The sequence below is a fragment of the Rosa rugosa genome, chromosome 5, assembly GCF_958449725.1.
Source record: "Rosa rugosa chromosome 5, drRosRugo1.1, whole genome shotgun sequence".
Taxonomy (NCBI): Eukaryota; Viridiplantae; Streptophyta; class Magnoliopsida; order Rosales; family Rosaceae; genus Rosa; species Rosa rugosa.
In genome coordinates, this window is record NC_084824.1 from 40,673,134 (window position 1) to 40,695,317 (window position 22,184).

At 37.2% G+C, this 22,184-nt stretch overlaps 1 protein-coding gene and 1 long non-coding RNA gene across 5 annotated transcripts; one reads left to right on the plus strand and one right to left on the minus strand.

The window, feature by feature from the left end:
• Positions 1-1,312: 1,312 nt before the first annotated feature.
• LOC133710680 (uncharacterized) lies at positions 1,313-6,126 on the minus strand. 3 transcript variants are annotated; one of them, XR_009846799.1, is made up of 11 exons: positions 6,112-6,126; positions 5,251-5,815; positions 4,974-5,105; positions 4,512-4,619; positions 4,113-4,207; positions 3,908-3,951; positions 3,096-3,194; positions 2,158-2,263; positions 2,025-2,067; positions 1,758-1,822; positions 1,313-1,553 (listed from the first exon to the last, which is right to left on the minus strand). It is a non-coding gene; the product is annotated as an uncharacterized LOC133710680 (long non-coding RNA). The 3 variants fall into 3 exon arrangements; XR_009846798.1 differs by lacking the exon at positions 4,512-4,619; XR_009846800.1 differs by lacking the exon at positions 4,512-4,619 and having other exon boundaries at positions 4,113-4,285.
• An 8,511-nt stretch (positions 6,127-14,637) lies between these two features.
• Positions 14,638-21,020, plus strand: LOC133708828 (VIN3-like protein 2). 2 transcript variants are annotated; one of them, XM_062134361.1, is made up of 5 exons: positions 14,638-14,864; positions 14,991-15,082; positions 15,987-16,665; positions 18,336-18,655; positions 19,015-21,020. In XM_062134361.1, exons 2-5 carry the CDS (start codon positions 15,058-15,060, stop codon positions 20,196-20,198), a joined length of 2,208 nt encoding a protein of 735 aa, XP_061990345.1. In that variant the 5' UTR covers positions 14,638-14,864; positions 14,991-15,057; the 3' UTR covers positions 20,199-21,020. The 2 variants fall into 2 exon arrangements, with proteins under 2 accessions (XP_061990345.1, XP_061990344.1); XM_062134360.1 differs by having other exon boundaries at positions 14,639-14,852.
• The last annotated feature ends 1,164 nt before the right edge of the window (positions 21,021-22,184 follow it).

Genomic DNA, 22,184 nt, shown 5'->3' on the forward strand with positions numbered 1-22,184 from the left:
AAGTCGATGTATCTTTTAGATACAATTATGCCCACCTTAGTTCTACCCGTGATGGGCAGCAACCATGCATCTAATAATAAACTCCTTGAACAAAATTTGAGAAGTCAACTTTAGTAACAAACGCAAATGATTTCCTTTTGGTTCTTTGAAGGTTTCGCATCCCTTGTATGTGTTGGAAAAGTTTAGTTTAAATTAGAGCCATATGAAATCTCACATGAGAAAAGTGAAGAGTTATCCTTTAGTTATAAGGAATTATAGCACATACACTAATGTCGAGACCTTTTGTATTAAAATCTTATACACGTTCTCCACCCGGATGGCAAAAGTGGGGTGAGTATTGACATTTTTAATTTGGACCTGTGTGTGTAACTCACTCATCACTTGCGCACAACAGCATATATCACTTGTTGAATCCATTTTTGATCCGTATCTCTTACGTGTATAGAGAAAGTAATGCTTCTCGATCATGAGTGTTCTATTAGTGGGAGTCTTTGCGAGCTTCCTTGCTGTGCGTTATTAAGATTTGGCCACCATGTCCTCTACTTTGCTCTTCTTTAAATTGTATACTTGTATTCTTTGTTTGTGGCTTTGGTTCCTAGATTTCAGTTTTATTTTTCTGTTTTGGGATTAGAGAGGACTTGTCTCTCGTTGGTTCTCAATTTTTTAGGTGAAGTCCTCCTAATTTTATTTGTTTGTTTGATAAAATTAAGGGCTAAATACTGTTTACCACCCTGTGGTATAGACCTCGCATCAATTCAGTCCCTCGACTTTCAATTTCATCAAAAACACCCATGCAGTATTATTTTCTCGTCCAATAGGTCCTTCCGATTCAATTCCGTCAGTTTCTAACGTTAACTGCTGACGTGGCATTCCAACTCAGCAAAAGTGGGACCCACACGCATGCGAAATTCCCAAAATGACCCTGGGCAACAGAATATGGAAAAATCCAAAATTAATTTCAATTTTGAAGTTGAGGAGATTCGAACCCCCTCCTAAAGCATATGCAAATGAATGGCCCAACCACCAGACCACTTGCAAAGTTTTGGTATATTGCAAACAAAAATAGTATATATCTACATAATAGTGTTTTTTTATAAAAAAAATATCCACCCACCTCTCTCCTCCTCTTCTTTCTCGTCCCAGGGCCTCTGCCGCTGAATAACCATACACTAGGAAAGGTGGCCCGCGCGATGCTGCGGGGAAAAAGTTATTGTATTTTTTGTTCATTATTTAAAGATTTATTTAGTTTGATGTAGTTTGGTTAACAAAAATAACTATTGTGCTGAAATGAATTGAAGATAGGGGCAGTGAATTGAAGCAAAATTGGAAGACGATAATTAGTTGAAATACATAAGATGTTATGAACAAATGAGCAAATGGCAAAGTAACTGTCATAGCATGTCACCGCAGCAACCTCAAAAGCCTTATAAGCTGGACATGCCATATTCCTATGATAACACTGGAAATGGAGAGGCCTTGGTTGTTGGTATGGGCTTCGTGTTTTTATATAAAGCGAGATTTCCATTGCCTGCAAAACTCATCTTTTCCATTGGCTGCAAAAAACAAAAATATGGAAACTCTTTTAACGACCTACCGAAATCAATAAAATGTCAAAATTTTGATGATTGATTTTAGTTTTCGTAGTATTGTTGTGCTTCTAGAGCAGGTAGATTTCATATGTACCACTTAACTATCACAACAACATGAACAATGTCATCTATCTCAATGATTCGAAAGAAAATACTCATCTTCTTTACCTCTTTGTACTTCGACATTCCTTATCCAAAACCAAAGTATGAAACCCACAATTCTAGATGTCAAACTGTAAAAGCGTAGGAACCTATGTCACGTAAGCTTCTATATAGAAAGCCAAATGAACTGACTTCAACAACAAAAAAAACATATATAGGCAACAAAGCTTGGATACCTACATGGGTTTTGTCTTTCTGGGTTAAATGTAAAATATCAAAATGTAATACTAAAAGCTGAGAATTGATTAACTATAGTGGAAAGGAAAATTGCACCTGAATCGTGGTCTGCAATTTATAACAACCAATCAAGTTGTAGCTGACAAAATTACGATGTAAACTGATGTTATTACATAAAACAATCAGCAAAGAAAAAACTATCTTGCTTCCGCATATCAACAGAACTTACCAGTGATCAAAAGTAAGCCAGAAGAAATCCACTTCAAAAAGATAACCTCTTGTATTTCAACCTTCCAGCCAAGATGATGAATGTAGTTACATGGGTAATGCTTGGTCTGCATATAAACACAATGGATAAGTAAAAATTTTCTCTTGAAATCACAACTAAACATTTATGGAAAAAAGGGACAAAAGATCCAAACGAACTCAACAAAATTGAAATCAATCTGTTTATTAGTAATTATAGTTATGACTAAATTTGCAGACGTTTTAGTTGAATTTTCCAATTATCTCATTCATTATTGTACCTTATTGAACAGAAGACAATTTATAAATAAAAGTAGTGTAAAATTTTACGAACATAGTGTAGTGATATAAAGGTCAAGGGTTAAGTAATATAATTCTAATACCATCAAAGAGACTAAATGACACAAAACCGAATGTTCTAATTACCTGGTTCAAGCTCAACAGTGGCTGGTGAAATTCTAAAGCCTACGCAAACTTCAATCCAATTTGAAAACTTAGATAATGCTGTGGCCATATAATTCTATTCTTTATATTTTAAGGTTACTTAAAATAATAGATATATAATTTTGCATTCAGACTTTCTTTGCTTGCAGTAAATCAACATATTTATTTGATTCAAAGTGCCAGTAACTAAAGATCACAACAAAAGGCACGATATTTTAAGAGTTGTAAGGCATTTAAAAAGGAGGCAATTTGGGTCTGCAAGACTCTAACTTCATTCCAAAAAATTATCAAGTTCAAACTAAAAACAATGCATTGCGGTTTATTTCTTCTACAGTAACTAATATAAACACAGCATGAATCTGACTACAAACATATGATAAGTAAGTTAACAACTGATCTTCAAAATATTAATTAATCTGTATCATGACCAACAGTGAATACGAATATAAACATATCAGTTCTATATGAAGAACATACCTGAATAGGAATAAGAGACTGAGATAACGCCAAACAATGTACACAGGAACAGCGGCAGAAGAATAATGCACGCACTTCTTTGCAAAGAACCTAAAAAACCTAAACAAAACAGCAATGAAATTTGAAAATTAATCATAAAGCTGCGAAAACTAACTTAAACAGAAAGTTACTCTAACCAAAAGCAAAAGCTTAAAAAATAAATAAATAAATAAACATTAAGATATTATCAGTATTCTTATTGTTAGGTAACAGTTTGTTAATGATCCATATGCAAAAAACCAAAGCTTTGAAGAAAGCTGCAGAATACACAAACAATATCCTACCAACTAACAACCAAATTCGGAATCAACCATCATCACTTCAAATTTGTAATTATTTAAAGTCTATATAATCAAAATTCTAGATTAACCATAATAATAAATGAATAAAAACTACTAAACAAACTGGTGAAAAAGAATCATTGTGTTTTAAATGGCACAACATTTGTGCATCTATGAGGGCAACATTATAGCTTTAAAAGTTAGCAATTTGAGGAAGCAAGAATAGATTTGTTTTTCATTGAAGCAGAGAATATTTTTTTTTAATGCTCATATTAACCACAGAACCTTTAACCAACTATGCTGTTACTGAAAAGCTTGATGACAATTTCCCATCTTGTTGTGTAAAACAACTAACTAAACCATGGCTAGATCACCTGAATGACATCAATAGTGCTAGTGTCTCAACTCAGTTTACGGTTCTACTGTCATCAAGAAACTTAATATCGAATTACCTATCCTATGAAATTATTTACAAAGCTTCAAAAAACTCACCTAGAATACAGACGATCTAACAAATCAATCACTTGAAAGAGAACCTGCAAGCAAAATCAATCAATCACAACCCAATATTAAAAAGAACATAATGAATACATCTGCTAATCCTAAAAGCACAAAATGATTGAAAAAAAGAATTATACACAGAAAATTTCACATAATAATTAAAAAAAAAATCAAATCAGTTAAGAAATTAGAATACCTTACTGTCAAAAAGTGAAGACCTTTACCCAGAGAAAAAAGAGATTTTGATTTGAATTGAAGCTGCCTTGAATAAAGGAAAACGTATTCAACTTCCTGTAATCAATATTATCATTCAAAATCTGCTCCAGTACTCAAACCCATTCAATAACAAAGAACAAATGCTCCTACAGGCTACAGGTTTACAAAACATTATAATCAGAACATATAAACAATCACCGAAAACTAAGAACAATAATCGCTGGGCAGCGATTACCTTCTAAGTCTTTACTAATGCAAGTAAAAGTGAATAACAATGCATGAATTTACCAATCTCTACTACTGCTGCTGTTATGAATGTTGACATTTTCATACATATTTATTGCATTTGAAGTTCAAATTGCGGAAATAAAGAATTTACAGTGTGCTTGAGTATCAATAATAGTATATGCAAACTGAATCCCCTCAAAAAAGCCAACTTCATTGCATATCCATTCTCTCTACCACATGAAGAAGTTTTAAATTAAACCTATATAAAAAACCACAGAAAACAACTATATGAAATTGTAATCAATCGGAAAAAACTTGGAGAAAAAAAAAAAAAAGCCGTCAAAAAGTGTTTACAAATGAAGGACGCATATTTAGGGACTGAAGGTCAGATCAATCATAGGTATACATAAAAAGAACAAAGTTATTTATGTACAGAAATCAGTTCGTATAGGGACCAAAAAAGCAAGAAGATTACCCAATTGATTGCTTCTGATAAGAAAAGCTGATTCAATACTTCAAGTATAGATTACCATACTTGAAGCAGAAGACCCACTGAAAAATCAAATCACACAAAAACTGACAAAAGCAATAGCTGCAGAAGCAGAAAACTTACACACAAACTCTTGGCAAACTCGCTAAAGCCACAAATTCGGGACTGTTCAAACCAAATCCTCTTCTCTCTCTTTCTCTTCAAACACCACAAACCTGTTTTTTTTTTTTTTTTGGGCTTGAACTTTTACAGAGACTGCAAATGACAGAAAACCAATCTAACATCAATCGCTTTCAGAAAGACGATTATATCATGAAAATCAAACAAAATCAGTTTGGGTATGTGAAGAAAAATGGATAACGACGATATTGATGTTGATCTTACAAAGTCGAACTCTTACCGAGTCCTCACTGTTGGTGATTCTGCATGATTGCCGACTCTGAGGTTACTAACAGTGATTCCGGATGTTGATGGAGGCTTCCCGAACACAGCAGATCACACGTTTTGCTCTGTGGATCGCCCTTGATATCTCTCTCTGGATCGCTCCTCTCTCTCTGTGGATCGCCCTTGATATCTCTCTGGATTGCTCTCTCTCAGACCCGATCTCTCTATCTCTCTGTGGATCGTCCTGGATTGCTCTCTCTCAGACCCGATCACTATCTCTCTCTGGATCGTTCCTCTCTATCTGTAGATGTAGATGTAGATGTAGATGTCTAGAAGTCGCGGAACTTCTGGAAAGGTCAGTGGAGGTCAAACTCCCGAAGGCACCGGCAGCTTGAAATTGTAAAGCAAAGGCAAGAACCGACCCTTATCCAAATCAGGCAAAGCTGTAAATTATCAGGGAATAAGGACAGAAGTGTAATTTTAACCAACCGGCTCAGCTCGAGCCGATAAAAAACGGCTTAGTAACAGTAACCGGAAACCCAGCTTTAATATATAGTATAATAGCTTCAGCTGTTTTGTTCCTGCAATTTTCAATTATCCCACATTCACCAATACGAAACCTTCCAACATAAAACCAAAACTTCAAACACACAAGTTTCATGCATAAACAAGTCAAATGTTGAGCCGTATTGTTCGGGAAAACTCATAGTTCCACTACCAACCCGATTTGACAACCACAACCTATAGACATAGTCAAACTCAATTCAAAACCACCACCATTGCACATTTGCAAAGACAACAATCCAAAAAGTTACCGAAAGAAAAGAAAAAAAAAATGGAAATCTGCAAAACCAAAACTTGGATTGAAACAACTCACCAGTAAATTATACGACCATGGGGATCAAAAATATGCAGATACTGCCTATCAGTAAAGTTCACCGCCGACGGCCCGCTACCACCTCCACCTCTAAAATCATCGCCGGCGCGGCCGCTGCCGCCAGTCGGAGGATCATGGCTGCGGCTCTCCCTCTGCAGCGGCGAAGAATGCCGAAACGAAGTAGACCCTCTCTTCCAACCCACCGCGTCGGCTCCGGCGCCGGCACCGCCCCCGGCGACTCTCCTCTTGGGCAAAGACGAGAATCTGGACCAACTGCAACTTCCCCAAGAGAAAGAAGAGGAGAGAGAGGTGGGTGGATATTTAAAAAATAAAAAAAACACTATTATGTAGATATATACTATTTTTGTTTGAAATATACCAAAACTTTGCAAGTGGTCTGGTGGTTGGGCAATTTATTTGCATATGCTTTGGGAAGGGTTCGAATCTCCTCAACCTCAAAATTGGAATTAATTTTGGATTTTTTCATATTCTGTTGCCCAGGGTCATTTTGGGAATTTCGCATGCGTGTGGGTCCCACTTTTGCTGAGTTGGAATGCCACGTCAGCAGTTAACGTTAGAAACTGACGGAATTGAATCGAAATGACCTATTGGACGAGAAAATAATACCGCAGGGGTGTTTTTGATGAAATTGAAAGTCGAGGGACTGAATTGATGCGAGGTCCATACCACAGGGTGGTAAACAGTATTTAAATAGGGTCACAACATATAATAAAGATTCTTTTCTTTCGGGATTGAGGATGAGCATTGTTATCTTGCAGTGTTTGTCTCTGATGACCAACATCTTGACCTCAACTCCTAAATATCAACTATGTATTGCGGGAAGCAATTTTGTTGCAAATACTTTGGCAAAATTTCCACCACCTCTTGAGTAATGGTTAGGTCTGAATTCTACCATGAATACATCTAAGAGAAAAGCGAACCATACGTGCGACTCTCACCGCTGCAATTCTTCCAAAAGAGTTGGACTTAGCGGCCTATAGCTAATAGTTTATATTAATGTCGGATCCGGCTCTCTTTAGGGATTTGTGAATTTACTTCAATTTTATAAAATCTGAATTCTCTATCTAATCTAAGAGTATTGAGAATTGACACATCACTCTTTTATCAATTTTTGAATTTTAATCTAAACTCTCGTTAACTATTGAAAAAAAAAAATAGAGTTAAATCCCTTCACGTTTTGTCTTTCTTCAATGCGTAGTCCCAACCGTAATTCTCTGTGCTTCTATAGGTCAATCATATTCGATATGTCTGAAACGCTAATTCATTGGTGCTTAGCAAATAATAGTACATACAAGCTCGTATTAATATCATACATTATCCTCAAGGGGATATACTGTGAAGCAAAAAAACTAGAAATATCCAGAGGAAAACCCTAGAGAGAGAGAGAGAACGCCGTTTGCAGATCGTACACCTGTCCGGCTGCGCCTCGGCTCTGGCGTGGGCTGCTGGCCTCGCCGGTGCACCGTGTGTGCAGTCGGACGGGTTGGATTGTGGATGGGCTTATCTAGTGCTCAGCGATTGAGATCGGGATGGGGAAGTTTGTTCTCTCGTCGGGCTCTGGTGGACGTGGCTGCACCTGGATCTGGGTTTTGGTTGCAGGGAGGGATCGGAGTTGGGCATGGCCATGGAGTCGCGGTAGGACTAGGGGCGACGCCACCGCGGGGGAGAGGAGGGGTCGAGATGGTCGTCTTTCATCCTGATTTGTTTTTGGGATCAGGATGGAGGCCGGGTTGTTTTCGATGGCCAATGGAGATCTGTTTGGTGCTGCATTCTGGTGACGGTGGCTTGATGGCGGCCCAACGCCGGTGGCTGGGATGCGGGTTGGAAGAAGGGCCGGTAGGGTGGGTGCGACTACAACCTTGGGCCAGGAGGGCCGGGAGAGATGGAAACGGTACCCTTGCCGGTTTGGATTTCTGGGCTTGGATATTGCCTGTGGGCCTGGTCTGGGCTGGAGTTTGGGGTTGGGCTCATCTCTTGGGCCCTGTTCTTGCTACTTTTTTCTTTAAAGTTGTTATTTATTTATGTTATTTAGTTTGGTTGCGCTTTTTGCGAGCAATAAGTCCATGCACTTGGTGTGTGAGGCTAGTCGGGCTTTGTGTCTGTGTGTGCACTCAATGTGTCTTGTCTGCTCTAGGTAGGCGGCGAGTTCCTTGCTTTGTCAAATGGTCGTTGCCGCCTAGTGGTAGGGTGAAGCTAAGTGTCGTCGGATTTTTCCGGCGGCAACATAGTGGGAAAGCTGTGCTTTTGGTAATTATGCTATGCTGTAATCGAGTTGCAGATCGAGTTATCTTTCTGTTATGTCACCGCTATGTTAAAGCAAATAGAGTTGCCAGTAGAGCACTCTTTGCTAGTTGGTGCCTTGTTGAATACATTGTTTTAGTAGAGACTTCTGATATTACTTTGGAATGTTCTCTAGATGCTTATTGTAATCAGGGGTTTAGGCTCAATGTCCCCCCCTTGTATTCAATGGTTTCATTAATCAAGGCTTGAGGGCAGCCGCACCAGCCCTTTATTCAAAAAAAATCATACATTATCCTCTCAACTCTTTCTCCATAATCATATACAAAACAACTTGATCAATTGAGTGGATGGTGACGACCGACCATCAATACCGTCCAATCCATTGTGGTCGCGAATGGGTATTTCTGACTCCCACAACAAAACAAACTTAAATTAGTATTAACATCCTTTTCAAAAATTAGTATTAACATCAACTCCTCCCATCCAACCATTTCCGGCCAATTCCATTTCATGTTGAATTTTATCACCAATTTTTAATCTGTCGGCATCTCCTTATGCATTGTAATATATATTTATGGTTTGGTTAGGCAGACGTCTCTTTCCATTGTATGATCTCGATTAAGAGCAATGGTTCTATAATTCAATTTTTCAACCTCCCAATAGTTCCTCCATGTGAGGGCAAGTCGACACCGGAACTGGTATAAAATTGTATATAATTATTCTATTTTTATTTTTGTGTACATATATTAGCGAATTACAATATGTGATATTTTCATGCTACACAACATTTTTTCCCAACTACTCAGGGCCATATATAGTTCCTAGACTTCGAAATCTCCCAATGAAGGTGTACGTTGCTTGAAAAGTTGTGTTAAAATACAATTAAGGGTGTTGGATTGAATTTAAATCATTTACTCTTGTAAGACCTACTTTATTAACTAAAACTAGAGTCAGTTCGAGCTACTTGTACTGTACTAACTAGAACCAAAGTAGTTTGAGCCCGCAATTTCTCACATTTTCTTTTGACTAGAACCAAAGTAGTTTGAGCCCACAATTTCTCACATTTTCTTTTGACTTTACTACTGTAGTTGAACTGTGTTAGGTTTGTTCAAGGATAATTTTGTTTCAATAATTTCTTCCAATATCTTAATTTTATACATGCAGTAGATTATTCACCGAAACACTTGTTTATCGATAAAACCATCCATCTTCTTACTACATAGGAGCTTGAAGGTCTTCTTTTAATAATGACCATGCCTAATAGTCATTGATAGTCATTTCATTTATACCTATATGTACCCTTCATATATATGTGATCAACTTTGTATGGTGTTTCCCACCATTTAGCTATATTTGCAGTTATATATCATAATTTTCAATTTTAGATTTTTGAGTGGCTCTATAGCGTGACTTAATTTAATTTAATATCAAAAAAGAAATTTTTTTTTTTAATAATTGAAAAAGGTCATTAATTATGTATTTCAATAAACAATACAATAATGATCTACCCCTGAGGGGCCGTCAGAAAGATCCTTACACAGAGTACACTACCAAACACACCTCTAAACAAAGTACACTACCAAACACACCCACCTTTTAAGATTACGTTTAGAATAAAGAAACTCAAACCTTCATAGAAGAACAAAATGAAATAACAAAACGTCTGTTGTAAAATCTAAAAAGAGTAAAACTAAGCCATCTCTAAATTCAAAACAAATTTAGTATCGATAACCTTGTACGAAACGGAAACCTAGCCGATAAGAGTCGCCGCCGCAAATGACGCCTCCAGCGGAGGAAAGTCGTGCATGAAAATATGATTGTGATGTCCAGTCCATAGACATGCAATTGATCGGTAACTTGTTAACGTGCCAATCATAGCACACCATTACTGTTGGTCCAATGAGATAAGATAAACACTATTCTAGTGCAAATGGTTGGCATGGGGAGCAATACCATTCAATGTTGCATTTTTAACAAACTTTGGGAAGAGAAATCATGCATATTATAACCCTACCACTTACCTTATCTGACACTTATTTCATTCATAGGTGGGCACTCCACAAAATTGTCTTTCTTCTGCTTCAACATTGCCACCAACAATATCAATCTGGCATATTCAAAGTTGCAAATGTAAATTTATTGTTTGGGCCATACTTGTTTTACTCGCAATGGTCCCTTTCCCAACCTAACATTAATAAAGTGCTAATTGTAGATGGTCCAAGGAAGAAAGAATCGGCAATATAATAATTCCCTCGTTGCTTAGCATCTTTTTATTATTTTCCAATGGTTAAACCCAATGTTAAACATATAAATGTGCATTTTGGTTGCCCTATATGTCAATTTGCCTCCCCCCTATGCCCTAAAATTACTAAAAGAATTAATCATGTGGGAAAATTAAAATACGAAATTCTAGAGCAGCGCTAATTTTCTCAAATAAAATTATAACTCATACTTTAAAAATTATAAATTTTAAAAGCCATTAACAGTTAAAAAATGACCGACACTATGTAAGCCAAATGCAAAGAACTATAGATCTAACATCCAAGCCACATAGACAATATGGCTGTAAAGATGTACAACCCTTTATAATTCTGCCACCACCAAATAGCAAAAAATTACTCACACCAACACTAAAGAAGCCCTCGATGTCATCACAGCTGAGAGCACCAGATCAACTGGTTGCATGCCATGGACACAACAAATCACAAGCACCATAAGCCCTAGAAATTCTTTGAAAATCTTCTCCATCGTCACACACGACCCTCTTTAAGATTTCGTTTCAGCGTTAATCTCTTACGAGAAAGACTTCATGTGCAAATCACGTATTCAATTACAACAAAAACAAAATTACAGACATTGTAGTTCATCGACAAATACTTTAGTTACCAATTTGTCTGAGATTGAAATTTTCCCATAAGAAAATAACAAAAGCTAAATATTCATGATACAATACCTTTCTAAAGAAAAGAGTAATTTTTTTTTAGCTTCCATAATTACTATAAAAATTACACAAACAAATTTCAGACAAGAAAAAAAAAAAAAGGTTAAATACTGCTTACTTCCTATACTTATAGGGTTTCATCGTTTCAGTCCCTGACCTTCGAATTTCACCTAAAAAGTCTTTGAACTCCCAATTTCCTCCCAATAGGCTCCTGCCGTCAAGCATCCATCAAAAACTCCGTTATCTTCTCCTAAAAAGTCTATTATACACTCAATTACTTAAAAAATATATAGCAAACTACATATACCCCCTTGATATGATTTCAAAACACAAAAAACTCCACAACATTTGGTTTTGAACATTTAAGGACAAAAGTTTACACTTAAGGACAATAGGCTCTCCACTTGCCACATGTCATGAATTAATTTACTTTTTTACCCTTAACTACTTATTTTGACTTGTAATCCCTTTATAAGGATTAAGTTTTACAAATAAGGACAATCTACTCTCCACTTGCCACATGTCATGAGTTAATTTACTTTTTAACCATTAACTACTCCTTTTGACTTCTAATCCCTTTATATTACTTTTTTTTTCTGAGAATAATCCTTTTTATGTTACTTTTTTTTTCCTGAGAATAATCCGTTTATGTTACTTTTTTTTCCCCTTAACTACTCATTTTGACTTCTAATCCATTTATATTACTTTTTTTCTTTTTCTGAGAATAATCCCTTTATGTTACTTTTTTTTTCCTGAGAATAATCTGTTTATATTACTTTTTTTTTTATGAGAATAATCTATTTATGTTACTTCTCAAAAGTAAAAAAAAAAAAAAAAAAATCTTTCTTTTACACGTTGCTAAGAGAAAGAATCTCATACCTCACTCTCCTACTACTCTCATCTCATCGCCTAATCCTACTATTGCACTCGTCCAATCCTGCTACTGCACTCATACTCGTCAAGTTCTGCTACTGCACTTGTACTTGTGTCCAGTTCTGCTACTCATGTTCTGCTACTGCACTCGTCATTGCCTAATCCTGCTACTGCACTCGTCCAATCCTGCTACTGCACTCATACTCGTCCAGTTCTGCTACTACACTTGTACTCGTGTCCAGTTCTGCTACTCGTGTTCTGCTACTGCACTCGTCATCGTCTAATCCTGCTACTGCACTCGTTCAATCCTGCTACTGTACTCGCTGCACTCATACTCGTCCAGTTCTACTACTTCACTTGTACTCGTGTTCTGCTACTGCACTCGTCATCGCCTAGTCCTGCTACTGCACTCGTTCAATCCTACTACTGTACTCGCTGCACTCATACTCGTCCAGTTCTACTACTGCACTTGTACTCGTGTTCTGCTACTGCACTCGTCATCGTCTAATCCTGCTACTGCACTCGTTCAATCCTGCTACTGTACTCGCTGCACTCATACTCGTCCAGTTCTACTACTTCACTTGTACTCGTGTTCTGCTACTGCACTCGTCATCGCCTAGTCCTGCTACTGCACTCGTTCAATCCTGCTACTGCACTCGCTGCACTCATACTCGTCCAGTTCTACTACTGCACTTGTACTCGTGTTCTGCTACTGCACTCGTCATCGCCTAATCCTGCTACTGCACTCGTCCAATCCTGCTACTGCACTCGCTGCACTCATACTCGTCCAGTTCTACTACTGCACTTGTACTCCTGTTCTGCTACTGCAGTCGTTCAATCCTTGCTACTGCAGTCGTTCAATCCTGCTAACTTTTTAAGGAATACAATATGTAATAATTGGGGGCAGTAGCATTTGTGCACTGCTATTATTGCCTTTGACATAAGTGAATAAAGGTTTCATCTTGAATTATAAAAATAAAAAATAAAAAACAATAAAAGTGGCATCAGAACCAAGTTTTCCAAGTATTTGCAACATCAAACTGTTAAGCTAATAGAAATGGCTCAATAATAATTATCTTGTACTAAGATAACATTGAAGATATTTAGTTTCGAGAACTATTAAGACGTAAGATAAGAGAAATGACTCAATAATAATGCCTCAAAGCTGCTGTGACAGAGCATAGCTCCCAAGTCTTTTTAGACCCTCCCGTAACCAAAAAAATAAAAAAAAAGAGCACAGCTCCCAAGTAAATGGTTGAAGAAAGATCTTATCGTTTAATTAACATTTGGGCTGCATAATTAATATGAGTCAAGAGTAGGGATGGTGAGTTTCCTTATCATCTTCACTCTCTCTCTCTCTCTCTCTCTCGATGAAAGCTCAGTAACCCACCAGACTCCATGGACCTCCTCTTTGTTAACCTGTACTCTATCTCCGACGGCCTCAAACTCTCCCCCAACCTCACTGCCTCCTCTTTCCCTTCCCAAACCCATCTCGTCATCCGTCTCAGACCCGCCTCATAATCATCCATCTCTGTAGGCCTACATCTCCGTCATTGAAGATGTTTAGTACCAAAGCTTTACGGCAAAACCCGAGTCTCAGAGAGTAGTAAGCTGAGGAAGATGACTGACCGGAAGAATGATCGGGCAATAGACCTGGGTAGTCCATTGCTCAATGACATCGCCAATGCTTTCGTAGATCCCAAAATTTTTTGGGTTATACTTTATAGTAGCAGCGATGAAATCTGTGTTCGGGACGATAATGTATTTGGGGTTAACTGATCCTCAATGGCATTAATGTAAATTTTTGAAAAAACTGAACATTTTGGTAATTTTTCATAAAAATTCAGAAGCAGGCCTACTTTATTTGTTTTGCACGTGAGCTCCATGTCCTTATTTGTTTAAATCTTATACAAGGTGAGTTTTCTATTTTTCAATCTTTGGTCTGTTACTTGTATGTAATTTTCTAAAAAATATATATATTTCTCTTCCTCTATTTTTTTATTTTTTTTTCTTTTTACCTCTTCTTCTTCCGGCTCTCTCGCCTCCTTCTTTTCATCTCCTCATCAAGATGGTTCCAATCCACAGACCTTCAAAGGTGAAATGAAAAAAAGAAATAAAAGAGAGGAAAAAAATAAATTAAAAAAAAAGAGTAAGTGAGGGCATAATAGACATTTTCAGCAACTTTAACAGAAAATTTTGACGACAGAGACCAATTGAGAGGAAATTGAGAGTTCAGGGACTTTTTAGGTGAAATTCGAATGTCATGAACTGAAACGATAGAGAGTAAACAATATTTAATCAAAAAAAAAAAAACGGTTGGGTCCATAAGTGAGTGAGTGAAAAAGTAGATGGGAGATGACATGCAGCCGCTTTCGCTGTTTGTCGTAGCTCTTGATTTGATGCATACTAGTCATACCCCTCTGCCCTCTGCCCTCTCTCTTTCTCTTTCTTTCCCTCTATCAGTCTATCTTATATTTCCATACTTTAATTCTTTCTCCATCTCACAAAAGCTTCCTCTCTCTCTCTCTCTCTCTCTCTCTCTCTCTCTCTCTCTCTAACCATTCGAGGAAGAAGAAGAATGGAGAAGCAGAACCACCCTCGTGGAATCTCCTTTCACAACTGAAAGTAAAAAGAGGAGAATAAGAGAGAACTCATGGATTCTTAGGTAACTTTTGTGGTACAATTCCAGGCCCTCAATTTCGTTTCTTGTTGGTTTGCTTGTTTATTCTATTCCCTCTTTTATCACTACTCTCTCTCTCTCTTAATCATCAACGTCATCATTCCCTTTTGGGGTTTTTTGCAGGGTTACAAAGTTTGGGGGACTTGGTGGGTAATGTGGACAGCCTTCTCTGCTTGTTTATTCATACACTATGGCCTCGGATTCTTCTACTCAAGGTAAGAATATGCTCAGACTTTTTTCTGGGTTTTGATTCATCTTAGATTCTGATTATTGGGTTGAATTGGTTTGCCGGATTTGCACGGAAAGTTTGTTCCTTTTTTGAATCAGGATTCTGGGTTTTACTGGGTTGGATGGATTTTTGATGGTAACTGCGTCTTTGTATTATTTTTTTAAAGATTGTTGCTTAGTTTTCGAACTTCGATTACCTTCCCTGTGATGGTAATATGATGTTGGGCAATACGTGGCTTGATTGTGAAGGTATAGATTTATGATATGTTGAGCTGCATTTGGTTTCATGCTGTAATGGAGTGGTGTCATTTTCACTGCAAATGCTGTCTCTCTGCACTAATTAAGAATAGTAAGCTTTTAGTTGTTTTTTTTTAAATGGGTTGATTTGAAGAGTATGCCGACTCATGTGGAGAAGGAGAAGTGCGCAAGAAAATGTAGAGCCATGGGGATCCAGAAAGTCAACTGACTTTGTGTTTATTGTGAGCTTCATCGCAGCTTGCCCAATTATCTGTTGCCGTCCCATACAATCTTTATTCTTTGTGGTCTAGTTGGGCTGTCTTAAAATTGCAAGTCAACCATTCTTGTTTATTTGTTACTATTTCTTGTCGTTTGCTTTCAATACTAAGTGAGTTCGACAACAAAGTGTTTGTAGTCTCAGTCGGAGGTAGTGGGATTAGTAGACCGTTTATACGGGGACATGTTAGTTGAATAGGAATTTGCTATCGTTCTTTTCATGTTTGTGTTCTTTTGTAGTTGCTATGCCATATGGACTATGCAGTCAAAGAAGTGTCTACATCCCTAATTGAGAATAATTTTGGAATTCTAAATCTTTTGCATTGAAGCATCTTTCACCTTCTATACTGATATACGTAATCTTCTCTTTGGCACTAGGACTTGCACAGGATCTGTCAAATTGCAGTAACCTAAGTATAGACAAAAAGAGAAAACTTGTCTATGAAATATCAAAATGGTCACAGGGTGCTTCTGAAGTGCTACAGGCATGGAGTCGTCAGGAGATTTTACAAATTCTATGTGTAGAGATGGGGAAAGAAAGGAAATATACTGGCTTGACAAAAGTGAAAATAATAGAGCACCTTCTGAAAGTTGTGGCTGAAAACAAATCAGGAGGAGGTGATGTTGTAGCTGACGTTAAACCACAGTCATCCTCTGCATCTGGCCAAAGAATTACCAAAAGGCAGAGGAAAACTGAGAATCCATCTCGACTATCTGTTCCAGAAAACAATTCTCCCATCAATAGTAGTGGTTGCGAATTAGCGAATACTATATTCTGCAAAAACTCAGCTTGCAGAGCTTCCTTAAATCGAGAAGATGCATTTTGCAAGAGGTGTTCGTGTTGCATATGTTATCAGTATGATGATAACAAGGATCCTAGCCTATGGTTGGTTTGCAGCTCGGATCCTCCATTCCAGGTTAAATCATGTGGCATGTCGTGCCACCTTGATTGTGCTTTTAAACATGAAAGTTCTGGTATTGGAAAAGAGGGACAATGCATGGGACTTGATGGGAGCTTTTATTGTGTGTCTTGTGGTAAAGTGAATGATTTGCTCGGGTAAATATTCCTTTTAGCAACTCCATTTTTACTTTATTTCGTTATATTGGTTCAAGTTTTACTGATAACTGTGTATAACTGGGAACACTTTCATTATACTTTAGTTTTTCCCAACTCCTCAAGAATTTTATTTTATTTTATTTTATTTTTTTGAAGTTTTTATATCTTTTTGAGTAAAGTTTACAAGACCACATATATTCTTTTATTAGAGTTGACTATTTTATATTTATTTTTATAAAGTTTCTATATCAACTTTGACTAAAGTAGCTTAAGACTAGAGATTAGAGATGGATAATAGCTTTGTAGATCAACTTTGTTTTCATATAGTGGTTGTATGAGTGTTGGATAATTAACATTAACAGTCTCACCTAAAAGCTGAAGTAATTTGTTTTATTGTTGTGCCATACCATTCTTATTTCACTCTCATGTGGAAACTAAGCTAGCATAGGAGACTATCCATCATCTTTTGTGCAACTACCTTAGCCCGGTGACTTCTCTTAGTCAATGACATATAGGCAATGTTGCGGAAGAAGTATTTGAGCAGGCTTTTTGTTTCTCTTTTAATTAGTTGTCAGGTAGTGTTAGTCTTTCTTCAATTAAAATCAGCAAAACTATCTCTGGTGATCTCTATTTTGGGAGTTCGTCACATTGGACCACATGAACAACACGTGCTGGGATGGATTTCCTGGGGGTGCTTCCACCTCTCCTTCTCAAAAGCACCGCTAAACTTTTATTAGAATAGCGAAGTTATTATTATCATCATCATTATTTTTATTATTTTTCTCTGGGAGTGTCTCCAAACATTGCCTGTGTTTTTAACATACATGTGTTCTATTCTGTTCCTTTTTAGAATAAAGTGTTTTAATTCTGTTTTTCAAATAAGGTGAAATTAACTTGAAGCTAATAGAAATATAAATTCACCTCTTAGGTATTGCTTTGTCACTGACTTCACTGCTTTCAATTAAGTTGACGCTAGACAAGGACTGCAAAAGTTGTATTTGTTATTTATATTTTTTTATTCTTTTATTTTTAAAATAACCTTTTGATTTAGTTGGTTTTTATTTTATAATAAGCATTATTGTTTTGGAGCTCTTTCTCGGTTACAATGAGGTTGACATGCACTATCTGGCTATGTTCTTACTGAGTTTGTAATATTTTTTCGTAGTAGATCAATGTGCTATCATAACTACCTGCTATCTATAAGTTGATGGAATTGATATGTATTTCTAAAGTCTCTACAGAAGCTTACTTCATGTCCCAATTTAACAGCATGAGAGCAGTTGACATTTTGCCTTTAAAAGCTCCTCTGTTTGTCATAATGTCTGTTCAACTAGCCAGAAGCTGTGGATTGTTGAGTTGATCAGTTGCAGACATGTGTTAGGAGTCTGTTACTAGAGAATAATGTGTTTGGGGTGAATATTTGCTGCAGTTTTGGCATTCGACTTGTTCGTAACATAGGAATTGAGAGAGAGAGAGAGAGAGCAAATTCAGTGGACATCTGGTCCCCTGTGATGTAATTTATTCATCCTTTTAACAAAAGAATTTTTCTTTAACCACCCCCACCCCCTCCCAAAAAAAAAAAAAAAAAGCAGAAGAAAGAACACTATTTTTGTGAGATTTTCCTCCAATACATCAATCTGATTCAGTTATGTACTCTTACATGTATGCAGATCCTGGCGAAAACAACTAGTGATAGCAAAGGATACCAGACGGGTGGACATACTCTGCTATCGTGTGTCCTTGAGTCATAAGTTTCTCAAAGGAACTGTGAAGTATCAAAAGCTTCACGAGATTGTAGATGAAGCTGTGAAGAAGCTTGAAGCTGAAGTGGGTCTGTTAACTGGCTTACCCAATAAGATGGGTCGTGGTATTGTTAATAGGCTTTCTTCTGGACCAGAGGTTCAGAGACTTTGTGCATTTGCTGTGGACTCCCTTGATTCATTAGTTTCCAATGCAACGTTCCATCCATTGCCCAAGCCTGAAATACAAGGTAATCCAAATTTGCATAACTGTCAAACCATCACCAGTCATTGGATTTAATTGTACACCAAAATTTGCTGATGAACCTAGTTACAAAATCTGTTTGCTGGTGGCCCTGTGCAAGAAACTTTAATTTGATGTGATTGAGTTAAGTAATTATTTCCTATGATCTCTTCAGCTATTTGGTCCCACAGTTACTTGGTTTTCATCTTTTCTTTTATATTGTTGCGCTCATTCTTCCTTACTAATTGAATCATGGAAAATCCATGAGGTTATTGGAGATATTATATTTATTGCTTTCTTCAGACATTTGTGTATCAAAGGAACCAACGGTGCTTGTGTTGATTGTACATCTTTTAAAATTTTCAGATTTAGATTTGATTGATCCAGATATGATCAGATTTGAGGACATCCATGCTACATCCCTCAACGTGATTTTGGGTTCTGTAGATCCTACCCCCGAAAGCTTGGTTGGTTACAGGTTATGGCATCGTAAGGCTCAAGATATGAGTTATCCAGCAGAGCCAACATGCACATTGTTACCACCAAAGACAAAGTTTATTGTCCCAGGACTAATTCCAGCTACAGAATACTGCTTTAAAGTCACTTCATTTGATGGTTCAAGACATCTGGGCATGTGTGAAGTTCGGATCTCCACAAGTACTGCTGGGGATGAAGTTCCAAATTGTTCAGTCACAGAGCGAAGTCAAAGCCCAGCTACCAACTATAGTGGCCTTTCTAATCCATCTTCAGTGGAAGATGAAACTAATAACATTACTCCCTATAGTGATCAAGCTGATAACCGAGCAGACACTTACCGTAATCAATGCGAGGACACTGAAAAGTCTACCTCTGCTAATTTGTCAAATGGTGCTATCACCTGCAATAGCATCGGCAGAGGACCTACAGAAGCCAATACAGTTTCTTTGCTGGATGAGGAACATGCGGCCTCCATATCCAATTTCGACGTCCTAAAACCTGAGTGCAAGCAATCACCCGAATGTCAAATTATTGAAGACATCAGTACTGGTAATGGGTCCAATTCCCCTGTTCGAACTGGAATGGAATGTGTGCCCTTTGTTAATAGCTCAGAAGCTTGCTTGCCCATCACTCCATGCAAATTGGAAACACTTAAAGATGGGTTAGGAAGGAACGAAAGATCCAATTCCAGCTGCAAGGATTTGAAAAATGGGGCTGGGAAAGGGGAGGAACCCCAAGATGGCAGTACGTCAAAGAAGAGAAGTGGGGAAAGGCAAGACGAGAAGTGTGTGGCAAATGGTGTTTCGGATAGGGATTTCGAGTATTATGTGAAGGTTATCAGATGGTTAGAATGTGAGGGACATATCGAGCAGAACTTTAGACAAAAATTTCTGACTTGGTATAGCTTGAGAGCAACCCCACAGGAGGTAAGGATTGTGAAGGTGTTTGTGGATACCTTTATTGAAGATCCAGCATCTCTTGCAGGGCAACTTATAGACACCTTTGCAGAAAGCATTTCAAGCAAGAAGTCATCTGTTGTGCCAAGTGGGTTCTGCATGAAACTTTGGCATTGACCATCTTCGTAAGGTTATTGTCGAGTTTTATGAGGGTCCAAGGGACATATCAAACAAACTTCAGGCCGAAATTATTGATTTGGTGTAGCTTAAGAGCAACCCACAAGAGGTAATGGTTGTTATGGTGTTTGTAAATACCTTATCAAAGTTCTAGCTCCTGGTGAAGAACAACTTGTTGACACCTTGTCAGAAAGCATTTCAAGCAAGAAGTCTTTTGTTGTGCCAAGTGGGTTCTGCATGAAGCTTTGGCATTGACTCTACAAGGTTATTGCTGTAAATTTCTAAGAAGTTTTTTCAGTCTAAGCCTATTCAGGGTTTATTCAGAAGTAAGTCTTCAGAGCTCCCAACACCTTTTACATAGTCCATCATCATTTATCATCATCCCCATTTGCCCATTCTTATTATAAGAATGTCAGAATTCAATTCTTATTAGAATTCAATTTCTTCTTCATTCATTAATATGTTTGTATTAGTAATTTTTTTTGCCCCATTTCTGTTCAGCAGATAAGTTACAACTCTCTATATTGATAATGTTTTGGCTTAGACCATCAACAATGGTTTCATGCTCTATTTGTTGCAAGGTGGATAAGCTCAAAAGTTTCAAAGTTCTGGTCTCAAAACCATGAAATTTAAGAGTTGCCTTTTGCCAATTAGTGATATGGAAGCTAGGAGTAGTGATATGGAAGCTAGGAATCTCGACTGTTTTACATTTATTTCCAAATTTGACTGCATTAATTTCATCATGAACATTTTACATGTAATGTGCTACTTGAAATGCATGAGCATCTCTTCTGAGCAGTTTGGTTTTGATAGTTAATGTTACTCTTAATGCCTTCATTGGTTCATCTTATATACTTAGGTCTCTACTCTTCTATTCTCTGTTAACATTTCTTGTTTTCTTGTAGTTGGTCTGTTCCCCTAGTTTGCTTTTGCTTGGTTTTTCTTTTAACATATCTTTCAACAGAGATTCCACCCATTTAATTTCTCATTATTACTTCACTCTACCATTTTCATTGTTGTTTCCATTCTCATTAAGAGTTAATTACAGATCATCCTGGTTTTCATTCTATAAATGTTGAACACTATTGATGAGCAATTTGATAAAATGGATGAGTCTGAGGGTACACTTATAACATGTTATTTTTATCTCCGTATTATATTTATAAAGCTCGTATAAAGATAGGATCAGATGCGGATCACATACTCAGACTGAATCACTAGATCTGTATCCTAGTATTCAGGATATTGGATTCATTATCAAACCTTGAACCTGTTAAGGTCTGTGATGCACAAAGCACTCCGGTCATTCGAAATTCCAGTTATTAGTACATGCAACTGATGCATCATCCTTGCTTGTAGCCACAACCCCCAAATGCTATTTAGGTTCTGTTTGAGACTGCTTCCGAGAAGGCTTTGATGTTTGGTAATAAAGTAGATATTCGGCAAAATTATAAATATACATTTGGGAATTTTGGAAGGACTTAAAAGTGATGACTTCCTCTTGGAGGTGCTACAGAAGATAAACACCGGAAGCGCTTGTGTTCAATTATTCAAATCTTTTTCTTCCATATCCTTCAGTTGGAAAAAAATTGCCCAAAAAGTTTTTAAATATCAGAAGCTGCAAACATAATTGTTGCCAGCGAAAAGGGTATTCCTATTTGAACCCATACACTCAGTAGAGTTATAAGTATACCCAACATTTAAAAATGTATCCCTCTTCTTCCCAACTTACCCTGTTTTAAATCGCTAAATGGAAAACTCAAATCCAGCCCCACACTCTCCCCCTCCTACTTTTTCCACAGTCGACCATCTTTACAGTCCCCCATCTCCAACTATGTTCCATAAACAAGTAAGAAGATGGTATATTTCCACCCAATCTTTATATGCAATTTAAATGAAACTGATATAAATGGTTAACATGTATATGTTATATTGTCCTTGAGACCCCAAAAAGAGGATGATTCCAACTTACCTTCAAAGACAATG

Bases quoted from the DNA above. Each gene is read 5' to 3' on its own strand.
- LOC133708828 (XM_062134361.1), top strand. From the start codon at position 15,058: ATGGCCTCGGATTCTTCTACTCAAG. The intron at 15,083-15,986 runs GTAAGAATATGC...CTTTGGCACTAG, and splicing joins CTCGGATTCTTCTACTCAAG to GACTTGCACAGGATCTGTCA. The intron at 18,656-19,014 runs GTAATCCAAATT...TAAAATTTTCAG, and splicing joins GCCCAAGCCTGAAATACAAG to ATTTAGATTTGATTGATCCA.